This window comes from Lethenteron reissneri, chromosome 39 (assembly GCF_015708825.2).
Source record: "Lethenteron reissneri isolate LAM-NWPU_2019-01 chromosome 39, ASM1570882v1, whole genome shotgun sequence".
Classification (NCBI taxonomy): domain Eukaryota; kingdom Metazoa; phylum Chordata; class Hyperoartia; order Petromyzontiformes; family Petromyzontidae; genus Lethenteron; species Lethenteron reissneri.
Window position 1 is genome coordinate 11,764,228 of NC_083817.1, and position 22,279 is coordinate 11,786,506.

General features: G+C 47.7%; 2 protein-coding genes across 2 annotated transcripts; both read right to left on the reverse strand.

The window, feature by feature from the left end:
- Nucleotides 1-216: 216 nt before the first annotated feature.
- DPH2 (diphthamide biosynthesis 2) lies at nt 217-9,128 on the reverse strand. Its single transcript, XM_061567618.1, has 6 exons — nt 8,773-9,128; nt 8,351-8,463; nt 6,990-7,210; nt 3,593-4,264; nt 2,757-2,945; nt 217-1,798 (listed from the first exon to the last, which is right to left on the reverse strand). Exons 1-6 carry the CDS (start codon nt 9,076-9,078, stop codon nt 1,665-1,667), a joined length of 1,635 nt encoding a protein of 544 aa, XP_061423602.1. The 5' UTR covers nt 9,079-9,128; the 3' UTR covers nt 217-1,664.
- Nucleotides 9,129-10,607: 1,479 nt separating this feature from the next.
- On the reverse strand, nt 10,608-22,124 carry PRPF38A (pre-mRNA processing factor 38A). Its single transcript, XM_061567576.1, has 10 exons — nt 21,943-22,124; nt 21,200-21,359; nt 20,229-20,350; nt 19,063-19,148; nt 14,327-14,452; nt 13,745-13,854; nt 12,997-13,023; nt 11,720-11,814; nt 11,014-11,062; nt 10,608-10,899 (listed from the first exon to the last, which is right to left on the reverse strand). The coding sequence occupies exons 1-10, from the start codon at nt 22,070-22,072 to the stop codon at nt 10,860-10,862; spliced, it is 945 nt and encodes a 314-aa protein (XP_061423560.1). The 5' UTR covers nt 22,073-22,124; the 3' UTR covers nt 10,608-10,859.
- Between the last annotated feature and the right edge of the window lie 155 nt (nt 22,125-22,279).

Here is a 22,279-nt window from a genome sequence, read left to right on the forward strand (position 1 = left end):
AGAATAGCCAAATACTCACTGCAGAGGAGAGGCTGCCATTCCTCAGTTGGGAGCTGGGCCGGTACAGACCAGACCTCTATGGAATACGTCTGGTGGACTGGTTGTCTCCACTCACCATGAGGGATAGACAGTCCTCCACTCAGGGCAGGAAACAGTCAACCAGGAGTAGCTCTTCTTATAAATTTAAGAATGAAGGGGTCGTGGGAACATGCGAGATATGAGAAGCTGCGAGTCCCAGGTTTATGGTAGGCTCGCCCGTGACAGACACATACAGTACAGAGATGCAAACGATACAGGCACAGAACAGACATAATGACGTCGACACGAAGACAGAAACAAAGAGGCATAGAGACAGTAACACTTCTCTTTTCTGTAAGTGGGCTTGGGCCAGGGAATGGAAAGCATCCCAGGAAAAGTCCACCAGGAAGTTCAAGCAATGAAATCAGCGCATGTGTGTACACAGGCTGTCGAGGCAAGTATGGTCAGCAAGCATCTATGAAGGCCATGTTTACACACCATGCATCAGGCACTCATCTAAGGCTGAGTGGATCTAGGGGAGGTCCAATCTAAATTTTAAGTGGAATACCGTTCATCAATAACTTACCAAAATTTGCAAATATATGCCATTTTTATAGAATGTAAAATGAATACCAATATTTACATGTATATTTTCGTTAAATTAAAATGCATATTTAGCATAAATAGATTTGGGTTGTTTTTCTAGAACATAATCGGACGGGTATGTAAGGGATCTTACTTTTTAATGTACAATTTATACAGGACTGCCTCAAAAGTACATCGCACATTAGCTTGGTGTTTGGCATCGCTTTATTCCACGCAAAATTACAAAAGTTTAATCTTTGAAAACATGTTTAATTAGGCGATTTAGTTGCACGATTAAAAAATGCTCAGATGGAGCCTCGGGCTCACTCGATGGGATCGTGTCAGGAACGAAGACGTTCGGAAGCGACTTGGTGTGGCCCCCATTGCGGACAAGATGCTTGAGGCAAGGCTTTGGTGGTACGGCCATGTGATGCGAAATGAAGAGTCATCAGTGGCCAAGACTGCTGTGCGTATTGAGTCAGAGGGCCGCCGTCCACGCGGACGTCCGAAGAAGCGATGGATGGACCGAATAAAGGAAGACATGAAGACGGTTAACGCATCCCCTGAAGATGCCCTGGACCGAGCCAAATGGAGAAGACAATGCCGAAAAGCGGACCCTGCGCCACAGCGGGAACAACGCTAGGAAGAAGAAGAGTTGCACGATTAAAAAACAATAATCGATTATGTTTACTGCCATTGCATCAACCCTGCAATATTTTATAAACATTTCAGCTACAAGAGAGCAGACTATACACCGTCTTCACAAATCCACCCCTCCGCATGCAAAATAAAAGTACGCTTTTATGCATATGCATTATGCCCTTCCAGCAGGCCGCGTCGCTGATGGGATGTGTAAAATGTTGCTTTCCAAGGCAGTGGCGCATTTGACGTTGTCGTGCGGCGACGGCAGGGTGTGTCTCATGTAGTCGTGGCACCCGCCGCCGTGTCGTGGTGCACGCCGCTACATCGTGGTGCACGCTGCCATGTCGTGGTGCACGCCGCTACATCGTGGTGCACGCTGTCAAGCCATAGCGGGCACCGCCTCATCGTGGCGCGTGCTGCTACGTCGCCGCGCTCTTGTGTTCGTCTTCGTACGCGATGGCGACACCCCGGCGCCCCTGCTGTACACGCGACACGCGCGTCTGACCAAGACGCGGGTCCAGGCCCTGCCAGTCACGGGCAGCCAGGTAACCAGCTGCGGACCGCACACACGGTCAGTCAATGCACCTTCATTACTGAAGAAATAATCAGACACAGCAGCAGCAGTAGTGGTGGGTGGGGACAAGAGGTAGCGGTGGAGTAGCTATCACGACGAACAAAATCCCTCCTGGAGCAGCAAGATAAAAGATTTCCCATACAGTCATACCTCGGTATACGACCGCTTTGGAATATGTCGAAGTTGGTATACGTCGTATTTTGACGAGAAAAAAACTTTCTTGGGATACGTCTTGCTTGGGATACGACGCGCTTGCTAGAACTTGTGTGGGTGGGGATGAGTCACCGTGTACAGTACCCGCGTACACAATACTGTTACGGTTCTAACAAGCTCTAACAAGCCGTAACAGTATTGTGTAGAATGACCAGACAATGTCACACTTCACGAACATTCTTATATAAAAGGCAAAAACAAACTTCAATGGACAGGTTTTTACTAAACCTCAAACCTGGTGAGCCTCAACCAGGTCCAAGTCAAGAAAAAAGACAGACAAGAGAAAGAGAAAAACCCCCAGAATTTCAGCTTCCTAAAGTTTTAATGGAAGGGGACTCTCCTTCCAAAAAACAACATCTCCTCCTCCCCTTCCTCACCACCATCCTCATAGGCTATCAACTCCTCTCAGTAAGGTAAAGTGATGTTAAATTTAATTTTTATTTCAATTTATTTTAATTTATTTATGCATTTATTTACATTTATGTATGCATTTTAGTGATAAGTAGTGTCTAAATTATTTTATACAACCCCATTAATGTACAATATGCCATATAAAATATAATTTCTTATACTCTGGAATGGATTATTTCCTTTCCCTTTATTTCTTATGGGAAAAATCTTTGGTATACGTCATTTTCGGTATAAGTCCTACCTTCTGGAACGAATTAACGACGTATACCGAGGTACCACTGTATCTGCATTTTGCATTTGTGCAGAATTGTACCTGCCGATTGGCTGGGCGCCACTTGCAGGTTGTGACCTCGGACGAGCAGGGCATCGGTGGGTCCCATGTCCGTGGGGTTCTCTACCCCCCGCGATTGACACCTTATTGCTCCAGTGATTAGAGACACGTCTCCCTCCGTTCCCTCCTCCTCCTCTTGCGATTCTGGCAGTGGCACGTGATGTGGGTAACCTGCAAGCAGAAGTTATTTGTAGTAAGATGTCTGTGACGTTCAAACCCACATACTGTTTTTTATCTAGGCGTCGCTTTGTCAAGAAATTACATGACTGTATTAATTATAATTAAGTCATATTCCTTTGCATAGTCAACAAAAGATAGGCATAATTGTAGTGTGATTGTTTTCTAATTTGTATAATATCGTTTTTCGTCAAATTAGGACCCATGTCTAACAAGAAAGGTTCCTTGCATATCAACATCTGGCAGTTCACCAGCATTGCTTGAGACACTAAATTTCAGAACTGGTCAAGAGGTTGCTTGTATCAAACCAATATCTCCTGAAATTATGCACTTCCTGAAAGCCACGTGGCCAATGAGATGGGCAAAAAAACCCTTGCATTGTTACGTGGAGATATGACAAGAAAGCATATTGCATGCTTATTTATTTTGTAATTCTTCAGGTCAGTTGATGTAGTTGTTCACGCTGTCAAAAAAACCAGGCCAAAATCACAAATATGTAGAAATATATTCCAATTACAAGACTGGAACAAAAGTGAATGTCTGACTCCACATCTGGCAAAACACAAAACGACTACACCACATCTAAAACGCATCACGTGTCTTCACAACTACCGGCCTATGGGTCTAAAATGGCATCAAACCTGGGAGCAGCTCCCTGAAGTCTGAGACGAAGCTTCCAGTCCACGGGCGCTGCCGGTTGCAGGCCACCTCCATTTCAAAGGGTGTCACTATCGGCTGGTAAAACTCCGCGCCGTCCAGCAACGAGTTCTCGGGGCACGCGACCAGAACGAACACGTCTATCTCTGGAAAGTTGGCGAGCTTGGCGGGGTTGGGCTTGCCCACGACGAACACCTGCCAGCGCTTACCAGCGCGTGCCAACGCACGCTTAAGCTGCTCGATGATTTCCAAAAATCCAACGACGCCCAGGGTGCCCACCAAAATCCCGACGAAGCCGGCGTCTCTTGCCCGCTCCACCAGGTAGTACCTCCGCTTCACCAGGCGGCTTGTGCTGGCCGAAGCCCTCTGGCTTTCTCCGCTCTCTGGGTCGTACGTAAAAAACTCACAATTGCTCCAGCTCATCATAAAATTAGTCAGGGTGATGCTCTCCCTGCCAATGTAGAAAACGCTGTAATCCACCAGCCGAGAGCCAGCTTCCACCAGCAGCAGGCGGCCAAATGCACGCTCGGTGCCGTCCGTGCGACACGGGTCCTCAGCCGGCGGCACGTCTTCTGGGGTTTGATCCGCAGGTTGAGACTCAACTCGAGCGAACCGCACATGAGGGTACTCTGGACCAAGGATGTTCTCCAGATCATCTGTATGAACACACGTTCACTATTAATATGGCACACGGATCATTTTGCAAACATGGTCAGTTTTGGAGTTTAAACAGCAATTGCATTGATATTCAATATTTAAGGCTGTCGTGGTTTAACGGTTGGCACACTAGACTTAGAATCGAGAGATTGCTGGTTCTATTCCTTATCCAGCGCAACAATTTAAACAATGCGGCAAGTTTATTAAACCCTCTGACATCTGTGCACCCAGCAGTATAATTCAGTTCTACAGTGGGTGCCATGGGAGAAAGTGTGGGTATGCCTACCTCTTCCAACACGTCTGGTCAGCGTGGAAGAGTAGGCCAAATACTCTTTAGCGTTCACTCAAGTGGATATCCTTCTGCCAGCATTGGTGTTATCAAGTAATTTCAGGGCTGCGTCTTTACCTATTTAATCCACTGTTTATAAAAACATATACGTCAACAATAGGACAGATGAGAACGTAAAATACAATTGCATAAAAATACCACTCCTTAGCAGAATTAAGTTAAGACATTTGGGCGTCGACATCATGCGAGCGGTACGCATTCCCCGCTAGTTGTAGCGGATCGTGGTTTAAATCCGGAAGACCACCCTGGCTAATACTACAAGTGTATTGACAATAAAATACTAGGTGCCATCTGCTTCGCTCGCAAAGATGTTCCACAGGGTTCTGTGCATGCTTCCATTCTATTCTCAACTATATAAATTATATAGTATCAATCTATCTCTTTCTACACTTCCACTTTATTCTCAATACCCCAGGATTTTCACTAGATAATGCACAACCACAATTACAAGAGGACTTTATACAACCATGCAAAACAACTGGATAGCTTTGAATCCCCAACTGCACGCTAACACAAGACAATGTTTGACCGTTATGAGCCCCAACTCTGACAGCCGGAGACATCGCACTTTCTCCATCACCACTGTCTGCAGCACAACAACTGAAAATGTTTCCTCGTAAAAATATCTTGAGGTTTGGCTCGATTCCCATCTCAACTTTAAACCTCACGATGCAAATTTTTAATAATTTTTATAAAAAGGGGACTTTGTATATAAACAAATTCTGTTCCTCATCTTCTACATAGAAACATATGGGAGCTGCTGCCTCCATGCCTCTCATAGACTATGCTGACATCAGATACAAATCAACCTCTGCAACCGACTTTGTATTTCTGAAACTCTTATCTTTTATTTCACCTTACTCTTTGTTACAAAATCCACCCACACGCGACCTGCCGATACACCAATGTATGTATAGAGAATCATAATTTTGATTTATACTGGAGGAATTCGCACCTCCAATTAGCGCGGTTGGCTACATACGGTGTGAAAGAAGTTCAACATATGTACAATCCGATAAGCTATAAAGAATTTTTTCACAGATGTCCAGTTGGGAGGAAAACAAACTACTTCACTCACCAGTGTGATCTAGTTGTACAATATTCCTGAAGGACTCTGTTCTCGGTCTTTGCAATACTTATGGGTTTTTTTGTCTTTGTTGCTGCTGTTTCCAAGCACCACCTATCTCTCCCCTTGTAAAATAGCCGGGCAACTGGCTCAATGGAATCATCCATGCATCAAGTTAAATAACATTTCCTCCAATATCACCTCTTTCAACTTAAATGGAGATTCATTGGGCCATTGGGCGTTAATGCATAAACACTCAGTCCTTACCGATGCAATGTTAATTCAGGACCTAAACCCTCAAAATCTTAAGGTGCCTCACAGCACTAAAGTGCATTGTACAAAGGACACAGAACGCACGTGGTTCTCATTCTCTGAATGCCCCCAACATCTGGAAACCCATCGCCTCAACTCTATCCTGTTACTCTCGCACCATCTGAATCACAAATTCATACTGAACTGTCGATTCCTTATGATAACTTTACCTGCAACTACATCTGATTTCTTGTATCCTGGTCTATTTAAAAATCACTATTGAACTAAAGTCACCCTATTACTGTTGAATTCCTAATGTTGCATTGCAATATATTTTCCATTTCTCATGTGATGCTCGTTTTTGTTCTTGTTTCTATTTGTTTCAATACTTTCTTTAATTTCACTTTTGTCATTTTGGTAACTCAGGTCACTCTTGCAACTGAGACTACCCTTGATCTCTTGAGTTCTCATCTGGTTCAGCAAAAACAAACTTTAGAGATCCCGTGTTATGGAATCATGTTCAAAATGTCAAATTTGAAAACAAAATTATGCTGCAAATTACTTGCTTGGTATACACGTAGCAATTCATCACCCCTTACTGCAAACCTTGGCAGGGCCCTCTTGAAAAAAGTGTTGAGGCTCAGTGAGGCTTATGATTGTAGGCGTCCCTTAATACTAGCCGGGCGGCTCGATGGTACAGCGAGTGACTCACAATCAGAAGGTTGCCAGTTTAAATTCTGGTTGGGAGTGATCCAGCATATCAGAATCAGAAAATGTATTTAGACAGGAATCCGATTAGCTATGAAGCTCTTTCTCACAGATGTCCAATAAACCATCCCTCCAGAGTTGATAATATGAGTGCCACTTCCGTGGGAAAGTCAACGACGGTTGTCCTATGGACAAACTGTCCCCTGCCAGATGAATACGGATTTCATCACCAGCGCAGGGATGTTAATTGGAGGCTTGCACTCAATGCTCATTTCGAGCAGAAAATCGCTTTGACTTATGACCTGAGAGGGCCAGGCCGCGAGCACCGACGACAGGACGCGAGGCCTACCCAGGGCGTGCTCGTACTGCACGTCGGCCAGCACCACCACCCGCTGCGCCGTGGACGGGAAGACGCCGCGGAACGCCGCGAGGCACCGCGACGCGTCGCACTCCCGGCGGCCAAACACGCGCAGCACGGGGAGGAGGCGCGCGGGGCTGAGGCAGGCGTGGCCATAGTGGATGAGGCCCTCTGCCCCGGCGTGCTGGGCCGCCACCTCGTCCACGCAGCAGCTGCCGGGGGAGACGACGCTCGGCATGAGGCAGGGGAACTACAGAATCGCTCCACCACCTGCGCTCGTGTGACACGTTCACACTGTACGGCGTCAGCCACGGCGCTGTTAGGAACGGTGAATGAGGCCGAGAGTAAGTAGTGTCATAGGAAAATTCAAATAAGTAATCAAAGGGGGGGGAAATAACGTAATTTGCGTATCAGCATTATATATTTAGTTTGCAGAGTGTGTGGTGTTATGTAGTGTGTGTGGGTGTGATCAAGTGATGACGGTCAACCATGTAATGGATGCTGATGATCTGGTAATTGGTGTTGTCTCTGAGGAGTTGGAGACTACTGTTGAACCTAGAGCTTGCCACTTATCATCAGCCCTTCAAAAACAAACTGCTTGAGTATTTTGTCATCATACACGCCAACCCTTCAACTTCCGATGATAGGTGGCACAGTTGTGGATAAAATTGCGAAGTTCCCATACTTAGGTAGTGTGCTTATGACAAGTTCCAGTTTGGCGGCAAAGATCTTACTGCTAATCAGTCGAGGAACATAATACATTTATGTGACTGCCTATTGCTGTCACTCCACACGAAGCCACAGTCAAGCTATCCCTGCTCTTTGCTTGCGAAATGTGGACCCCTCTAATGGAACATGGACGCCGGTTTGAAACTTTCAGGCTGGCCTGTCTACGATCCATTCTGGGTTGTGAGCTCACAAATCCTTGAAAGATCTGGACACCTTCCCATCAGTGAGGTCGTCCGGCAGGCAAGGTTGCGTTGGGTGGATCATGTAACCCGCATGCCCAGCAACCGGATGCCCAAGCATGGGCTGGAGAAGAGATGGACTCATGCGGTATGGGAGGATGTGAAGCTGAGTGGACTTGCCGATGATTGGTACCAGCTGTGTCAAGATCGGCCTTTATGGAGGAGGCTAGTGGAGGACGCTACTGGGCACTTTGGGGCAGTCGTCCTCCAACAACAGTGGAGGGTAGAGAAGCGTCGCCTGGAGGTCCCCATACCAAAGCGCGCGGGGCCCCCCAAAGCGCGGGGCCCGGGGCCCCTATTCGCCGTGACCCTCGGGACGGTTCTGTGTACAGTGCAACTATTTAGTGTGCGCAGTGCGTGTACAGTGCAGCTGAGTGACGGCACCTGCCGTAGGTGGAGTCGCCGAGGACGAAGCAGAGCGCGCCGCTCTCCTCCTCCAGCGCCCACGCCACCCGCGCCGCGTCGCCCAACATCGCGTCGGGGAACTGCAGCGCCACCTGCATCGTCACCACGTTACCCACCTCGTCACCCCCACATCACCACACCTCGTCACCCCCACCTCGTCAGCCTCATCTCATCACCACCACACCATAATACACATCTCACCACCCACCCGCCACGTGGTCATCCCCACACATCACCCTCGCTTCGTCACCTCTAATTCAGTCACCCGCACCGCACGCATTCCACCTCCCTGCAGCTCTCCTCTCCCACCACCCTCGCCGCAGCATCCACAACATCACCGCGTTACCCACCAAACATCACCCGCCACCACCACCACCACCCCACATCGCCCCCGCGGCTACCGTGCGCAGGCTGTGGAGTCGCACGAAGGCCGCGCTGCGCTCCACCTCGAACACGCCGCGCAGCTCGTCCGGGGCCGTCGGAGGCGCCAGAGCCGCCGCCTGCCCCCCCTTGCCGCCTCGGAGCAGCGCCTCGCTCGTGTCGCTACTGAAGGCCGACATGGTCCCCTGGACTACCAAGGTCCCCGAAGTGTCCCAGGTCCCCTTCGAGTCTCGCAGACACAAACACGAGACCCCTCGCTCTGACCCGGGGCAGCGCGACTCTTCGGGCTGCTGCTGCTGCTGCCACCTGGTGTCCACAGAGGGCATCAAAAAGCCTGGCTCCTGCTCGCTCAATCTCCACCTCCTTGCTCCATCATCATCAACATCATTAGCCATGGAGCACCCCCCCCCCCCCACACTGCACACTTGAGCAGCTGTTTCCTGCTCAAATGAGCACGAGGCTGTGGTCATCTGTTAATAGCCGAGCCAATGGTGGAAATTCCCATGGTATTGTAAAGTTGACCCAGAGGACAACCCCTGCTGATGTCTTCAACTCTCCTGCATCTCTTATATTCATGGTTATGAACTTGTTTAATTTGAACACATTATTTTACCAGGCAAGGCCCACTGAGCCATATAGCTCTTTTTCAGAAGCGACCTGGCCACAAATGATAGCTCAACGAAGGGGCTTCATGATGCCCTCAGTCTAAATGTCTGTGGTGAGGTTCTTTTTGGAGCCGGCGACTCTATCCCAGGTCTCCTGAGTTATCGCGGGGCTAAACGCACTTTCCTACCATTGAAAAAAAACACCGATTCCTCAAAATTTTATCGTTTTCATGAATCGTGATAATCGAATCGCAGGTGGTGGGGGCGGCTTAAGAGCATATGTCGCTCTCATTGGCTGAGCGAATGACAGGGGCGAGTACATTTCCTTCGCCGGTGCTGCTGCGTGTTGTCACTGGCAAGCAGTTTAGATATCGTAAAAGAAAATTGTCCAGGGCAGAGCGCAATAACAAATCCGCATTCTACGGGGTCACGCTAAGCAAGGTCTGCCTGTAACGGACACAGCATCTGTGCACACAACTGATTTCATCGCTCCATTTTCTCAGCAAATGTCCTCATTCCTTCAACTGCCACTTCCATTATTATCTTGGCCATCGTCCCATAAATCCGTTCTCGCCACGTGCCCCTTCCCGTTATGCCATTCCAAGAAGAAGAGTAGCAGGCCATTATGCGTCGGCATCTTGGCATAAATTCGAATTGAGCAACACATTGCAATATCGCCCGACGCTGCGAAAAGCTGGCAAGACGCTTCTGGAAAGTTTAGAGACTGGCCGAGGTTTTCAAGGGAAAAAAGTGGAGTAAAATACGACCCTCAAGACAGCCAGGGCTAGATATGAAATATTCCGGCAACACAGGTTATGTTAATACAGCAGAGACGTGGAGACTAGTGGCTGGCTCTTCACATTTTATCAAACTGTTAAAACAAAAAGTTAAGGGATCCATTACTCAGTTAACTTTTTTTATTAAACAATATTTAGTCAATTACCATTTGCTTGCTCATTGTTAGGATGAATACAAACTGTACAAATCCTACCAGAATTTGTAGCCAACTCACAAACAGGATTAAAATGTATCACATCATTTTAATTTTGTGAAAAAAAATAATTTATGAAGCACAATTTTAAAGCAAAAATATTCTACATTGTGACAGGTTCCATTCATTAAGTGACGAACTGAAATCTAAACATGGACCAAAGCACACTTGCAGATTAAGCAATGTTGGAGAGTGATTTGCATTACACTCACTGCTTTTTACACTTTCAGATAGATGTAAGACAAATTCACTACATACACGTTGATCCAAATGTTTATTACGATTCACCGCATTGTCAGAAAGGTACAAAAAAACACTTAAAACATTCTACGTATGCTTTTGTACGACAGTTACTTGTAATGAAACCATGTGTGCCACTTTATGCAATCGTTAGTAAGTTGAATGCAGCGTAAAAACCGCTGAGAAACCAAAAACTCTGGGGCAGCAGGCAGTCTGTCTCTTGAACCGCCCCCAGCACTGGATTCTCGCACCCAGCCCAGACGTTGCGATGTCACTCCCCCTTGTGACTGCGCTTGCTCTTTCTCTTGGACCTGCAGCGCCACACACACAACGCGCATCACTGTAGCAAAACGGCTGGTGAAAGTACTTTGACGTTTAATTTTCAGACCTGACGGTGTCACACAGCACATGAGAAAAGGCCTCACCGATCTGGTGAGCGCGAGTGGCTACGGTGGCGGTGGCTGCGATGTTGACCTGGCATAGGAACAACGGAACAAACAATATATCAGACCAAAAGTGCAGCGATTGTAATGTGTTTATGGCAACATTATTACATTATTGTAGGTGTTCCTTAATAATAATAAACCTGGCCAAGTGGATCAGCGGTAGACAGAGCGGCTCGCAATCGGAAGGTTGAGTTCAAATAAATACCACTATGTGGGAAAATGAATGGTGGTTGTCCTGTGGATAATGTCAGCTGCAGGATATAAAACATTACTTCTTCTGAATCTCTCAAGGCTCAGTATTCACCATTATTTGACAGCGCTACCATCATTAACATACACACACTACAATAATGTATTCAATTTGTCAATGGAAAAAAAACAAGTAATTACTAGTGTAATCAGTTTTCACGGCAGGGGGGCAACAATCTCTGGGTTTTTACCAATCGAGTAGTTTGCCTTGTTATTTTAAAATTTGGACCCTGACACCGGCACCCTTCTTATAATCATATCCCGGGAAGTTTAATTTAACGTAAATGTCAGGGCAACGACATTTCAAAGGCTTCCAAAAAAACTGATATTTACAAGCAACAACTGCCAGACCCATACACACACACACATGCGTGATGTGGCCACTAATCAAAGAGTGTGTGCGTGCGAGGAGTGGTGCGAGTGGGGGCGGACGAACCGGGCGACTTTGACCGGTGACGCCGTTCCCTCTCACGCGATCGGTGCCGCCGGGGGGGGCTCTTGCTGCGGTGCCGTTCGCGCCGGGGGGACAAACTGCGGGGACGGCACAGGAACAAATCCGCTTCACCGTCATCGCAACAACAACAAAACCACGCAGCAGCCTGCTCTCCTAATCCCGCTTTTCACTCAAGATCAACGTACGTCATCGTGGCCAAAGCTGTGGATGCCACTACACCCCACTGCGACAAATACCTCATTGCAGACCCCACGCAGAAGCTCCCTTGCTTCGATCGTCCACAAACCATATGGGCTACAACCCTAAACCTAATACGTACAAACCATGGCAGATGCAGATACTTGATGCACACGTGTAACATGTTAAACTCTCCGGTGTGCGACTGTGGTCACACAGAACAGAACCATGGAACATAGAACTACTCTGGTCGATTCACAAATACGGAGGAGGGAGCATCACAGTCATGATCCTCTCCGCTACTCCTGACAATTATCTGGCTTAACCACCTCAATGTAAAATTATAGTTGTTGCGCTACATCAACATCAACCATACCAAGAAGACCTCATTGCGAATGCTTTCTACCCTCCACCAGATCCCTCACCTGCTGCACAGTAGATACACAGTGACCTCCACGATAGTAATAATTCATATAATAATTATTGCATTTAGAATGCACCCATAACGGAACAAAACATCCCAGAAAGCAGCGTTTTAGCCTCGGGAACCAGCTAATGGCAGCTTGTCCCTGTGCGGCACAAAGTGACTCGACACGTAACCTGAAAGCGGGATTAAGCCTGTCAGTAGGGGGCCATGATTTCCGTGTTACCAATTCAGTAATCTTCAGTGTGATTGTCGAATTTGGAAAATTTCAACCGTTACGGCAGCACACAATGGTCTATTTTAGAATGGCATCATGTGATCTTAAAGATCTACTATGAAGTATACGACGTGAAATATTTTTACGGTTAAAGCACACCGCAGTATTAACCTGGGCAGTCTGCCAGATTCGAACAGCGTTAGCTCTGCAACAAGCGGTGAATGCGCTCCCGCTGGATCACCGCCCCAGATCTGCTCTAACAGTTTCTCCCACCATCTGACCTTAGGTCTTCTCTCTCCCTTGGTTACCGGACTCATGGAGACCGCTCTACTCCCTGTCTCCAGTAATCGGGCCTCCACATGCTACCTCTTGCGCTACATGCAGTCATGAGACCACGGGAAGCAGATACATCACCAAGCAGCAGCCCAGACAGAGACGTACCTTCTCCTCTTTGGTGATCTGCTCCGTCTGAAATCAAACAAAAATACACATCGTACTCTGTGTAAGCACTCATGCAAATGCAATTCCACACAATCCCAACATCTGCTCTGATGAGCAACAAGCCACGAATGCACCACATATGGATATTTCATTAATCGATACACCAAGGACACACAGCCATAGTTCTGAGCTCTCACCAGTATTTTTGAAGAATAGAAATTGAGGGTACACTTCCTGCTATAACATACTACCTTCTATGATTCAGAAACATCATGGTCATTGACAAAAGATATAAAAAATATAGCATGTAGAGATGCGTGCTATAAATAACATTCAATCGACACACACAGCAAACATGAAATGGCATGCATACACCCACACCCAACACACAAGACACCCACACATACCCTAACTACAGACACGCATACGCATTGAAAACACAATGACACGTGTAGTGTAATAGCGCCGGCTGGTGGCTAGCGGCGGCAACTGTAGTGGACAGACAGTACATACACTGATGAGCGTGTACACGGCTGTGTTGGCAGTGAGAGTGGCCCATGTGGGTCTGTATTTGAGTGAGAGTGGCCTTTGTGGGTCTGTATTTGAGTGAGAGTGGCCTATGTGGATCTGTATTGGAGTGAGAGTGGCCTATGTTGGTCTGTATTTGAGCGAGCATGTACCTATATGGGTCTGTATTAGAGAGAGCGTGTGGCCTGTTTGGGTGTGCAGAGTAGGGGCAGCACGCGACCTGCGTGGAGGGGTCTTGCTGCGGCGGAACCGCGGCGAGGGCGTGCGTCGTGGCCGCTCGGCGTCGCGGTGTTTCCGGCGCTCCACGTCTTGCAGCGGGGCCACCTCCACCTGCCACACGTCGGAGTGAGCGTCAACGCCTCGGTGCAACCCGCCAAGCAGCTAGCTCGGCGCTGCAGCGAGCAGCTCGCAATCCGAAGTTTTGCGATGTCAAATCCTAGGTTTGGGGGTTGACTCATAATCCTTCAAGAGTTGATAGCACGTATTATTGTGCTTGTTTACCCAGGAAAGCCTCACGGAGGGTCGTCACAAGTTTGCGTATGGTCGTGTTGCTGCTGTGTGTTTTCCCAATTGAGAAATTTGCAAGTAAATTTCATAATTGGGATGTTTGGACAATACCAGTTACATTGTGGATTTCTTTAGCTATAGGAGGAAACTAGAGAACCCGGAGGAATCCCATGCAGAACACGGGGGGTGAGGGGAGACCAGACAAACTCCATGCAGTCATCATGAATGTTCTGCCTGTGCTAGGGATTTTTCGTGTGTGTGTGCTGCAGTGTGTAGTGCAGTGAGCGGGGCACACCCTCTTAGCTTCATGGTGGTCTTCATCATCTTCATCTTCATCACTAGATTCTCCTCCATCCAGATCCTCTTCCAGGGCGCTCACCCGCACCTCCAGCTCCTCCACCACCTCCAGCACAAACCGCTTCTGTACCACCACCACAAGCAACCGCCACAACATGAAACAGCCTCTCATGCACCTTATACTTATATCTGACTAGCTTGACTACCCGGCTTCGCCCGAGACTTGGATTAATACACGGCCTACGCGGAGGGTGGGGGGGGGGATGCGTGACGTCAGCAGGCCCCCCCTACTGTGCCAACTTGCTGTGCTTTAGCCACCCGGTGCTCCGCTCGTTGTTCTGAGCGTCGCTCCTCCGCCCTCCGTTGTTGTAGGAGGGCGACTGCCTCCAACTACCCAGTAGCATCCTTCACGAGCCTCCACCACAGAGGCCGATCTTGACACTGCTGGTACCAGTCATCGACAAGTCCACCGAGCTCCACATCCTCCTGTACCACATCACTACATCTCTACTCTAGCCCGTGCCGCGCCCGTTTATCCCCCTCAATCCGGCGGAACAAAAGCTGTTTAGGCATGCGGTGGCTGGGCATGCGGGCTACATGGCCCAGCCAACGCAGCCTTGCCTGTCGTAGGAGGTCACCAATGTGACTTTGTCCAGATCTTTCAAGGATTTGTGAGCTCCTCACACAATCCAGCCTGGTTAAACCCAGGATGGATCATAGGCAGGCCAGCCTAAATGTTTCTAACCGGCGAAGATGTTCCAATAGGGGAGTCCACGTTTCGCAAGCGTAGAGAAGGGAGGGAATTACCATGGCCGAGAAGACCTGGAGCTTCATTCGGAGCGAGAGACCAGGTAGCTTCCACACAGCGTTATGCAGCCGATGAAAAGATAATGCCGCTCGACTGATTCGGAGTGAGACCTCTGCTGTTAAACCACAGCCGGTCATGAGCACACTTGCCAGGTATGGGAAACTCTCCACTCTCTCCACAACTGCCCCATCACCAATTGTGAGTTGTGGGGGTGGATTATGCGATGGTACAAAATACCCAGGCAGGTGCTTAGTTTTGGTGGGGCTGATGGTGAGGCCCCACCTCTTAGTGGCAAGCTCCAGGTTCAGCAGCAGCGCCTCCAACTCCTCCTCTGAGTGAGCAGCAATCACCAGAGCATCGGCATACATAACATGGTTGAGCAATAGGGGGCCATCCCTTGACCGCACCCGGGCATCGATCAGCCTCCCATTGTATCTGTACCAGATGGGAATTCCTCTGGTACAGCCATTGAAGGGTTCACGAACTACGTGGTCAAAATATATGTTAAATAATATGGGAGCCAGAGGACATCCCTGTCGCACCCCAAGATGTAGAGGGAATGGCTCTGACTCACGGCCACGTAGTTTTACGCGGGGCCGCTCATCATCATGAAGGTCCTTAAGGATCGTGAGCAAAGTGTGAGGGACTACGAAAGAATGAAGAACAACCCAGAGGCCAGGACCTACTGATGGTATCATAGGTCTTGACCAGGTCAATAAAGCATACACATGGACTCACATGCACACATGGACCGACAGACACGCAAAGAAATCGACTTACACTGGTGCCACGCACACACAGCAACTAACACACACGCACTATGGACTGACACACACACACATATCGACTCACACACACAGCGACTGATACACACAAAAACACTTAGACGTACACACACATTGGGCGTTGTCCGTTCGAAAAAGACAGATACACGCATGGACTTACACACAAGCATTGACCTACACGCACACACATATGGACTCAAACACACACACATCGACGTGCACAGCAATCCCCGATGATGGCACAGCTATCAGTATCGCAGTACTACGTTTCAGTAAATAGCGTGATGTGAGCAAATCGATACAATAGAAATGCATTGAAGAAATAAGGTGAAATAAGTCTACATTAAAGAGCAGCAATACGCACAGGTAAGTTGAGAAGCAGGCTACAGTCTAAATTATAGACTGCCAGTACGCCGACTCAATGACATAAGCATTGCTACAGTCGACATAAAAAACTGGCAATATGGTCAGCAGCTGAAAAGCAGGATACAGTCGACATGAAAGGCTGAACAGTACACTGAGTGAGGTAAAAATGCAGGCAACTGATTATAGACTGGCATATACTCATAATGGGCGAAAATAAAATTAGCAGTGTAGATAATAGAGTGCGAGTGCACGGACATTAACAGCAGGCAGCTGGCCACAGCACAGACTGGCAGTACACTGTCACAGCGTCATAAAAACACACCTAAAAGGGAAATATTTAGCAACCTAATAATGAAATATTCGTTTTCTGCATACAAACATTATTATTGTAATATTTGCCAACTTATTTGTTTCATAATAGTAAACAATGAACCTGAGTTATTAGCAAAAGATTAAATAAAATTGTACTTTACATTGCCGTGGTGAGGCCTAGTCCCGTGCAGAGCCTGCTGTTTCGCCTAGATTTCCCAGCCGGAGGAGGTGACACATTGCCAGCCTGGGGGCTGGGCCGCTCTCCCCACCCGCGCTGCAATAATGCTATGGAAGCGCTATAATATTAATATCTACGGACTTTATATCAGTAACTGCATGCATTGGGGTGGGGGGGGGACATAAGACTGTGAAGAATGAACCTCAGCGTTGTGTGTATATTTTTTAAGCATTGTTAACGCGAATTACATTTTTTAGCGATCGTGTGTGCGTTGCTAGGGAAACTCCTGTCAGCGTTTCGCGCATGCGCAATTGCGTGCTTTGTCCCGCGGCGGGCGACAAAACTACATAAATAAATAACGAAAAATCGCACAAAATTGCTAATGAAACTAATTTTAAGGTGACGGACGTGAAAAAGGAATAGCGCTTGCCAACCGCGGGGCTTACGGTGTGGTACCTGGCAATTTTTTTTACGTAAACCCCACCGTTTGAGAGCCAAATCCCTCGCAAGCACGTGAAAACACAGACAGATAGACAGACAAAAATTGACATTTATATATAGGAAGATGACAACAAGCATACAAATCTACCACACACAATGCCAAGAGTAGGTATTTTATGTTTTCCTTACAAGGGCAGTGATGATGCAACACTCTCCGGTCATTCTCTTTGGTTTTTTCGGTAAAGTCACGTAGGTAAAACAATTAATAAAATAAATAAATGAAAACAACTAAATTAAATCACGACGTTTCGGAGGCAACACAAGCCTCCCTCATTAGGTGTAAAAAGGCACAGCAAAATAACTGTAGCGAGAGTTATTTGTGATGAGACATTGTTATATATTTATTAATTGTTTTACCTACGTGACTTTACCGAAAAAAAGCTAAGAGTATGAATCCTTGCAGTCACGAAAGCTTCAAATCTAGACTCTCCGGTCACTCGCTCGCCGGTGGTAAGTTGCCTCCTTTTCACTCTTCTATTGCTACTACCATGGTTACTGTTCTCGTGTTTATAAAAAAAACAAATTGCATACAGCATGGGCCTTTTCTCATAGCAATGATGATGTTAATCTTAAAAAAAGTTGCTAAACATTCCACATGATCCTTTTTTTCTGAAAGGATAATTGGTGTCAAAATGACATTGTTAACTGTTAATACCACAGTTAACAACGTGATAACTACCCTGAGGAAAACTCTGAACAGTCTGGAAGCATGTATAATTATTGCCTCATTGAGTTATTACATTTTGACTTAGCTGTCGTGACTGCAGGAATTCATACTTTGTGTCTTTCGGTAGTCGTGAGGAAAATCAGGCTCTCCGATCTTACATTTATATGCAAATTACAGAGTGACATGCTAATCTCTATCAATACAATGGACGCCTCTTCAGCACCTAGTCGTGAGGTGTATCAGGCTCTCCGATCTTACATTTACATGCAAATTCCATCTCTAGCTTCGCCCACTTGGGTTGCACCCTTCTCAAACCTATATAACCTCTTGCTGTAGCAGCTCTCCCACGAAATTTCTCCTACCTCAGCAGTTCTCCTGCTCTATTTTTTCACCTGAAGACGATTGCTTGTGTTACGATCGAAACGTCGTGAATTTTTATTATTTTTCTATCTACACGACTTTACCGAAAGACCCAAACAGTATGAGTTATTACACTTTTATGATTTTCATATATAATTTTTAAGAATGTGAACATAACATAAAAAGGTCGAAGTGCAGCCCTGCAATTACCTGTGCCTTCCAGAGGATACTTTGGCCTACTCTTTCCAGACTGGGCAGACTTCTTGGGAGATTTCAAGTTTATTTTGTTTCGCCAAATAAATACAAACATTAGATCAGCCTATTGACTTTCCAGACCAACATTATCAAGCAGTATTTATTAAGTAAGCAAACTCCGGACCAGCTTACACATTTTGGGTCTCATCAGCAGTAAGGCTTGCGCAACAAAAGCTGTTGCATTACCAGATGTTATTCAGGTGAGAAATTGAAGCAAACAGGAAGAGACTCATTTGCAAGAGTGACCAGTGTCACCAAAATAACAAATGCAAAAAATCAATGTACAGCAATGAAACATGAGGTAGGTGTACCCACACTTTACCCCACCACACAACCTGCCAATCAATGAGCGAGTGGGGGAGGGTGTGGTTTAAGAAACTTTGCACAATTGTTTCCCTTTCCAGACAAGAGGACAGATAATCTGCAGTCAAAAATGCTAGGGACCAGATCACTGAACTTCCCATGCAATTTGCAAGACACTCGGACAACACAGCCGTCTTACCTGCAGCCTGGGCAGAATAATGTCGCAAACCCGCTCCTCTCTCAGCAGCTCATCGATGAATTCATCCACATGGATCATTTCAAATTCTTTGGGAGCACAAACATGACAAGGTTACATCACAGGGTAGAGGCAGTGGTTCCCAACATGTGGTCCACACATATTAAACAATGCCCATCTCTTGTTAACAGCGCTGAGCCAGTGATGTCAATTACCACATTCGAACATTTATTAATGCTGCCATACAGAGCACACATTAAGCTGAAGTTGTAAATGTGGTGTGCCATATCTGAGATCGAGCACACATTATTTTTTTTTTACCTACGTGACTTTACCGAAAAAACCTAAGAGTATGTAGCACACAGTTCCTACCTCTCTCCACTTGATAGTTTTCATAGTAAAGTATTCAGGGCGACTGATGATCCAGTGCTTACGAATTCACTCCAGTCACTCGCTCACCGGGAGTCAGCCGCCTCCCTGTCACTCATTATTTTATCGCTACCACGTCTACTGTTCCCATGAACTTCACTTATTGATTCCTCCACCAATGTCGAGGACTCAATGGCCATTTTGTTTCATCAATACTGTGTTCAACTGCTGGACTGCAGGTCACAATGCGTCTTCTCTTTCTGCTTCTTACCCTCTCACTGCTCCAATTTAGATTTCCCTCCCATCGTCTCTTTCCCCAGGTCTATAATCATCTCGGTGAAATACAACACGTTGACTTACAACTTTCAAAGTGCTAAACTTAACATGTAGGCTTTCATGACAAACATTATGATCTATTATAGATGTTTGTGTCAGATCGCTCCCTTGTGGGTGCACATTAAAGACATCACACCACCTATTTAAAGCCCAAGACTGGAGGACATTTTTTACAATTCTGGCAACTGACTGATGATGCCGGTTGTAACTACCAGCGAAACATCCATACCCAGTTGTTAAATGTTGTGAAACCACTCTCTGACACTACCAATGTGCTGCTTTAAGCAGTAATAAACCGACACGTTTGTGTTCATGGCGTGACAACTTTTATTAATCGACTGCGTTGGGTGGAAGAGTACGCCACACATTTTACTCACGTGGCGATCTGACCCAAAAAATGTATTATGAATTCAATACGCTGTTCTTGCTTCACGTTGGATTGACCACAAGTTAGAGAAACCCACCACCGCTCCGTGCCTGTCGTTTGATCTTCCTGTAATCGTTGTAGAGTGGCTCCAAATACTTGTAGCAGTCCATGGGGGTTCCAGTCAGCCGCATGTACATGGCTCCCAGAAGCCTCACATACCTGTGCGACACATTTAAATTTACAAATTATTTTAGGAAGCTTTTTTTTATATAAACTGTTGCCGAGCACATGTTAAGCGCCCAGTAATAAACAGCACTTATTAAAGTTACAATAGATAAAGAGTTAACACAGTTTCTTGAATTTAGCAAGGTTATTATTATTGTTGTAAGAGCTTAGGGGGGAGAGAAACGAAAGGGAGGAAATTGCAAGGTGGAGCAGTGCAAGGGGAATAAGCGGAAAGGCTAAGCGGTGAGAGGACACGACGTTTAGACTGTTGTTTCGTCGGTAAACTAAGTCGAGCAATGTTTCCAAATGTGCAGCGAGGCGCAAAAAATGCACTTCAAGATCAATATTGTCATCATGGCCAATGCCGCTGATGCCACCATACCCACCACCCTCCGCCAGATCCTATATGGTCTTAGACAAGGGAAAGATCCCCCATATAGCCTTAACAGACTGTTGGGGCAAGTGATGTTAGCGAGCACCTCTTAAGGCCGGCACGGGACACGTGGGGGTAGATGGCTAGCACCACGCCCGGCCGCCTTTGCCTCCCCAGTGGGCGATGTTTACACACTGCATCAGGTACTCATTTTAGACTGAGTCGACCTATGGGAGGCCCAGGACGGGGTCAGATAATTGTCACTGCCGTTGTTGGTCGAGAGCGGGAATCGAACTCGGCTCGCCGGGTTTTTAGCGCAGCGCGCTAACCGCTAATCTGGTCTTGGACCACATAGATAACCAACATGGAGACCCATAGACTCACACAGAGACCTCATAGATCTGCCCGAGTCTCCCACCATCTGCTCTTATGGCTCCTCGCTACACGGTTAACTTGTTGCGATGTCTCACTTGAAGTCCTCGTTTCGGATGAACTCAACCACGATGTCTTTCTCTGGCTGGATCTGCAACATCTTGAGCACCAGGCACAGAAAGGGAGTGGGCTTTATGTTTCCCCCGTACACTCCGCCCACGAAACGCAGCTCCATCGCCTTGTCCACCACCAGCTCGGCTGCCGGGACACACGCGCGAGGCGCAACCGGGGTGAATACACGCAGCAGAAACACAACACAAGCACACAGAGCAACGATGCCTCAACAACCTGTTGGTGGCGAATGCTGTTGGCGAGCACCTTTCAAGGCCGGCACGGCACACGAGGGGGTGGGTGGCCAGCACCACGGCCCGGCCGCCTTTGTCTCCCCACTCAGCGGGGATATTTACAAACCGCACCTGCTACAGTACTCATTTAAGGCCGAGTCGATCGAGGGGTGAGGTCCAGGACCGGTTCATTTTTATTCGTCACCCTATGTTGGGCCCTAAGAGACGTTTTGCCAGTGCGCTAACCGCTGCGCAAAGTTCGTAACGCACTCAACGCACAGAGGCAGCCAGGCACCCAGGCACAGAGGCACCCAGGCACAGAGGCACCCAGGCACAGAGGCACCCAGGCACAGAGGCACCCAGGCACAGAAGCAGCCAGGCACAGAGGCACAGAGGCCGCCGCCGCGTGTCGCCATTGCAACTCCGCAGGCGGCTGCGGGGCGCGCGCGGAAGGAGCGAGGCTCCGGCTACGGTCAAACGCGCGCCGCGCTCCTCACCCGTGAGCGCGAAGCATTCCTCCTTCCAGTACTTGGACTCGTAGATGCGCGTGCGGATGATCTTCTCCACCAGGTACTGCGGGTTGGTGCCGCGGATGCTGTGAGCGTCCTTCACCGTCCGGTTCGCCATCGCCGCCTCGGGCCGGAAGCGGCCGCCTCTGACCCCAGCGGCTGCGCCGACGACCCCGGAAGGGATTTGTGGATGGGATTGTCACGCGCACGTGCCGATCACGTGGGGGCCGCGTTCCGCTATGGCAACGCTCAGCTGTGGTCTGGGGACGTTGCAACCAGTCAATTGTGGACTGTAGCCGCCGCGTTGGGTCGGTGAAAAACGACT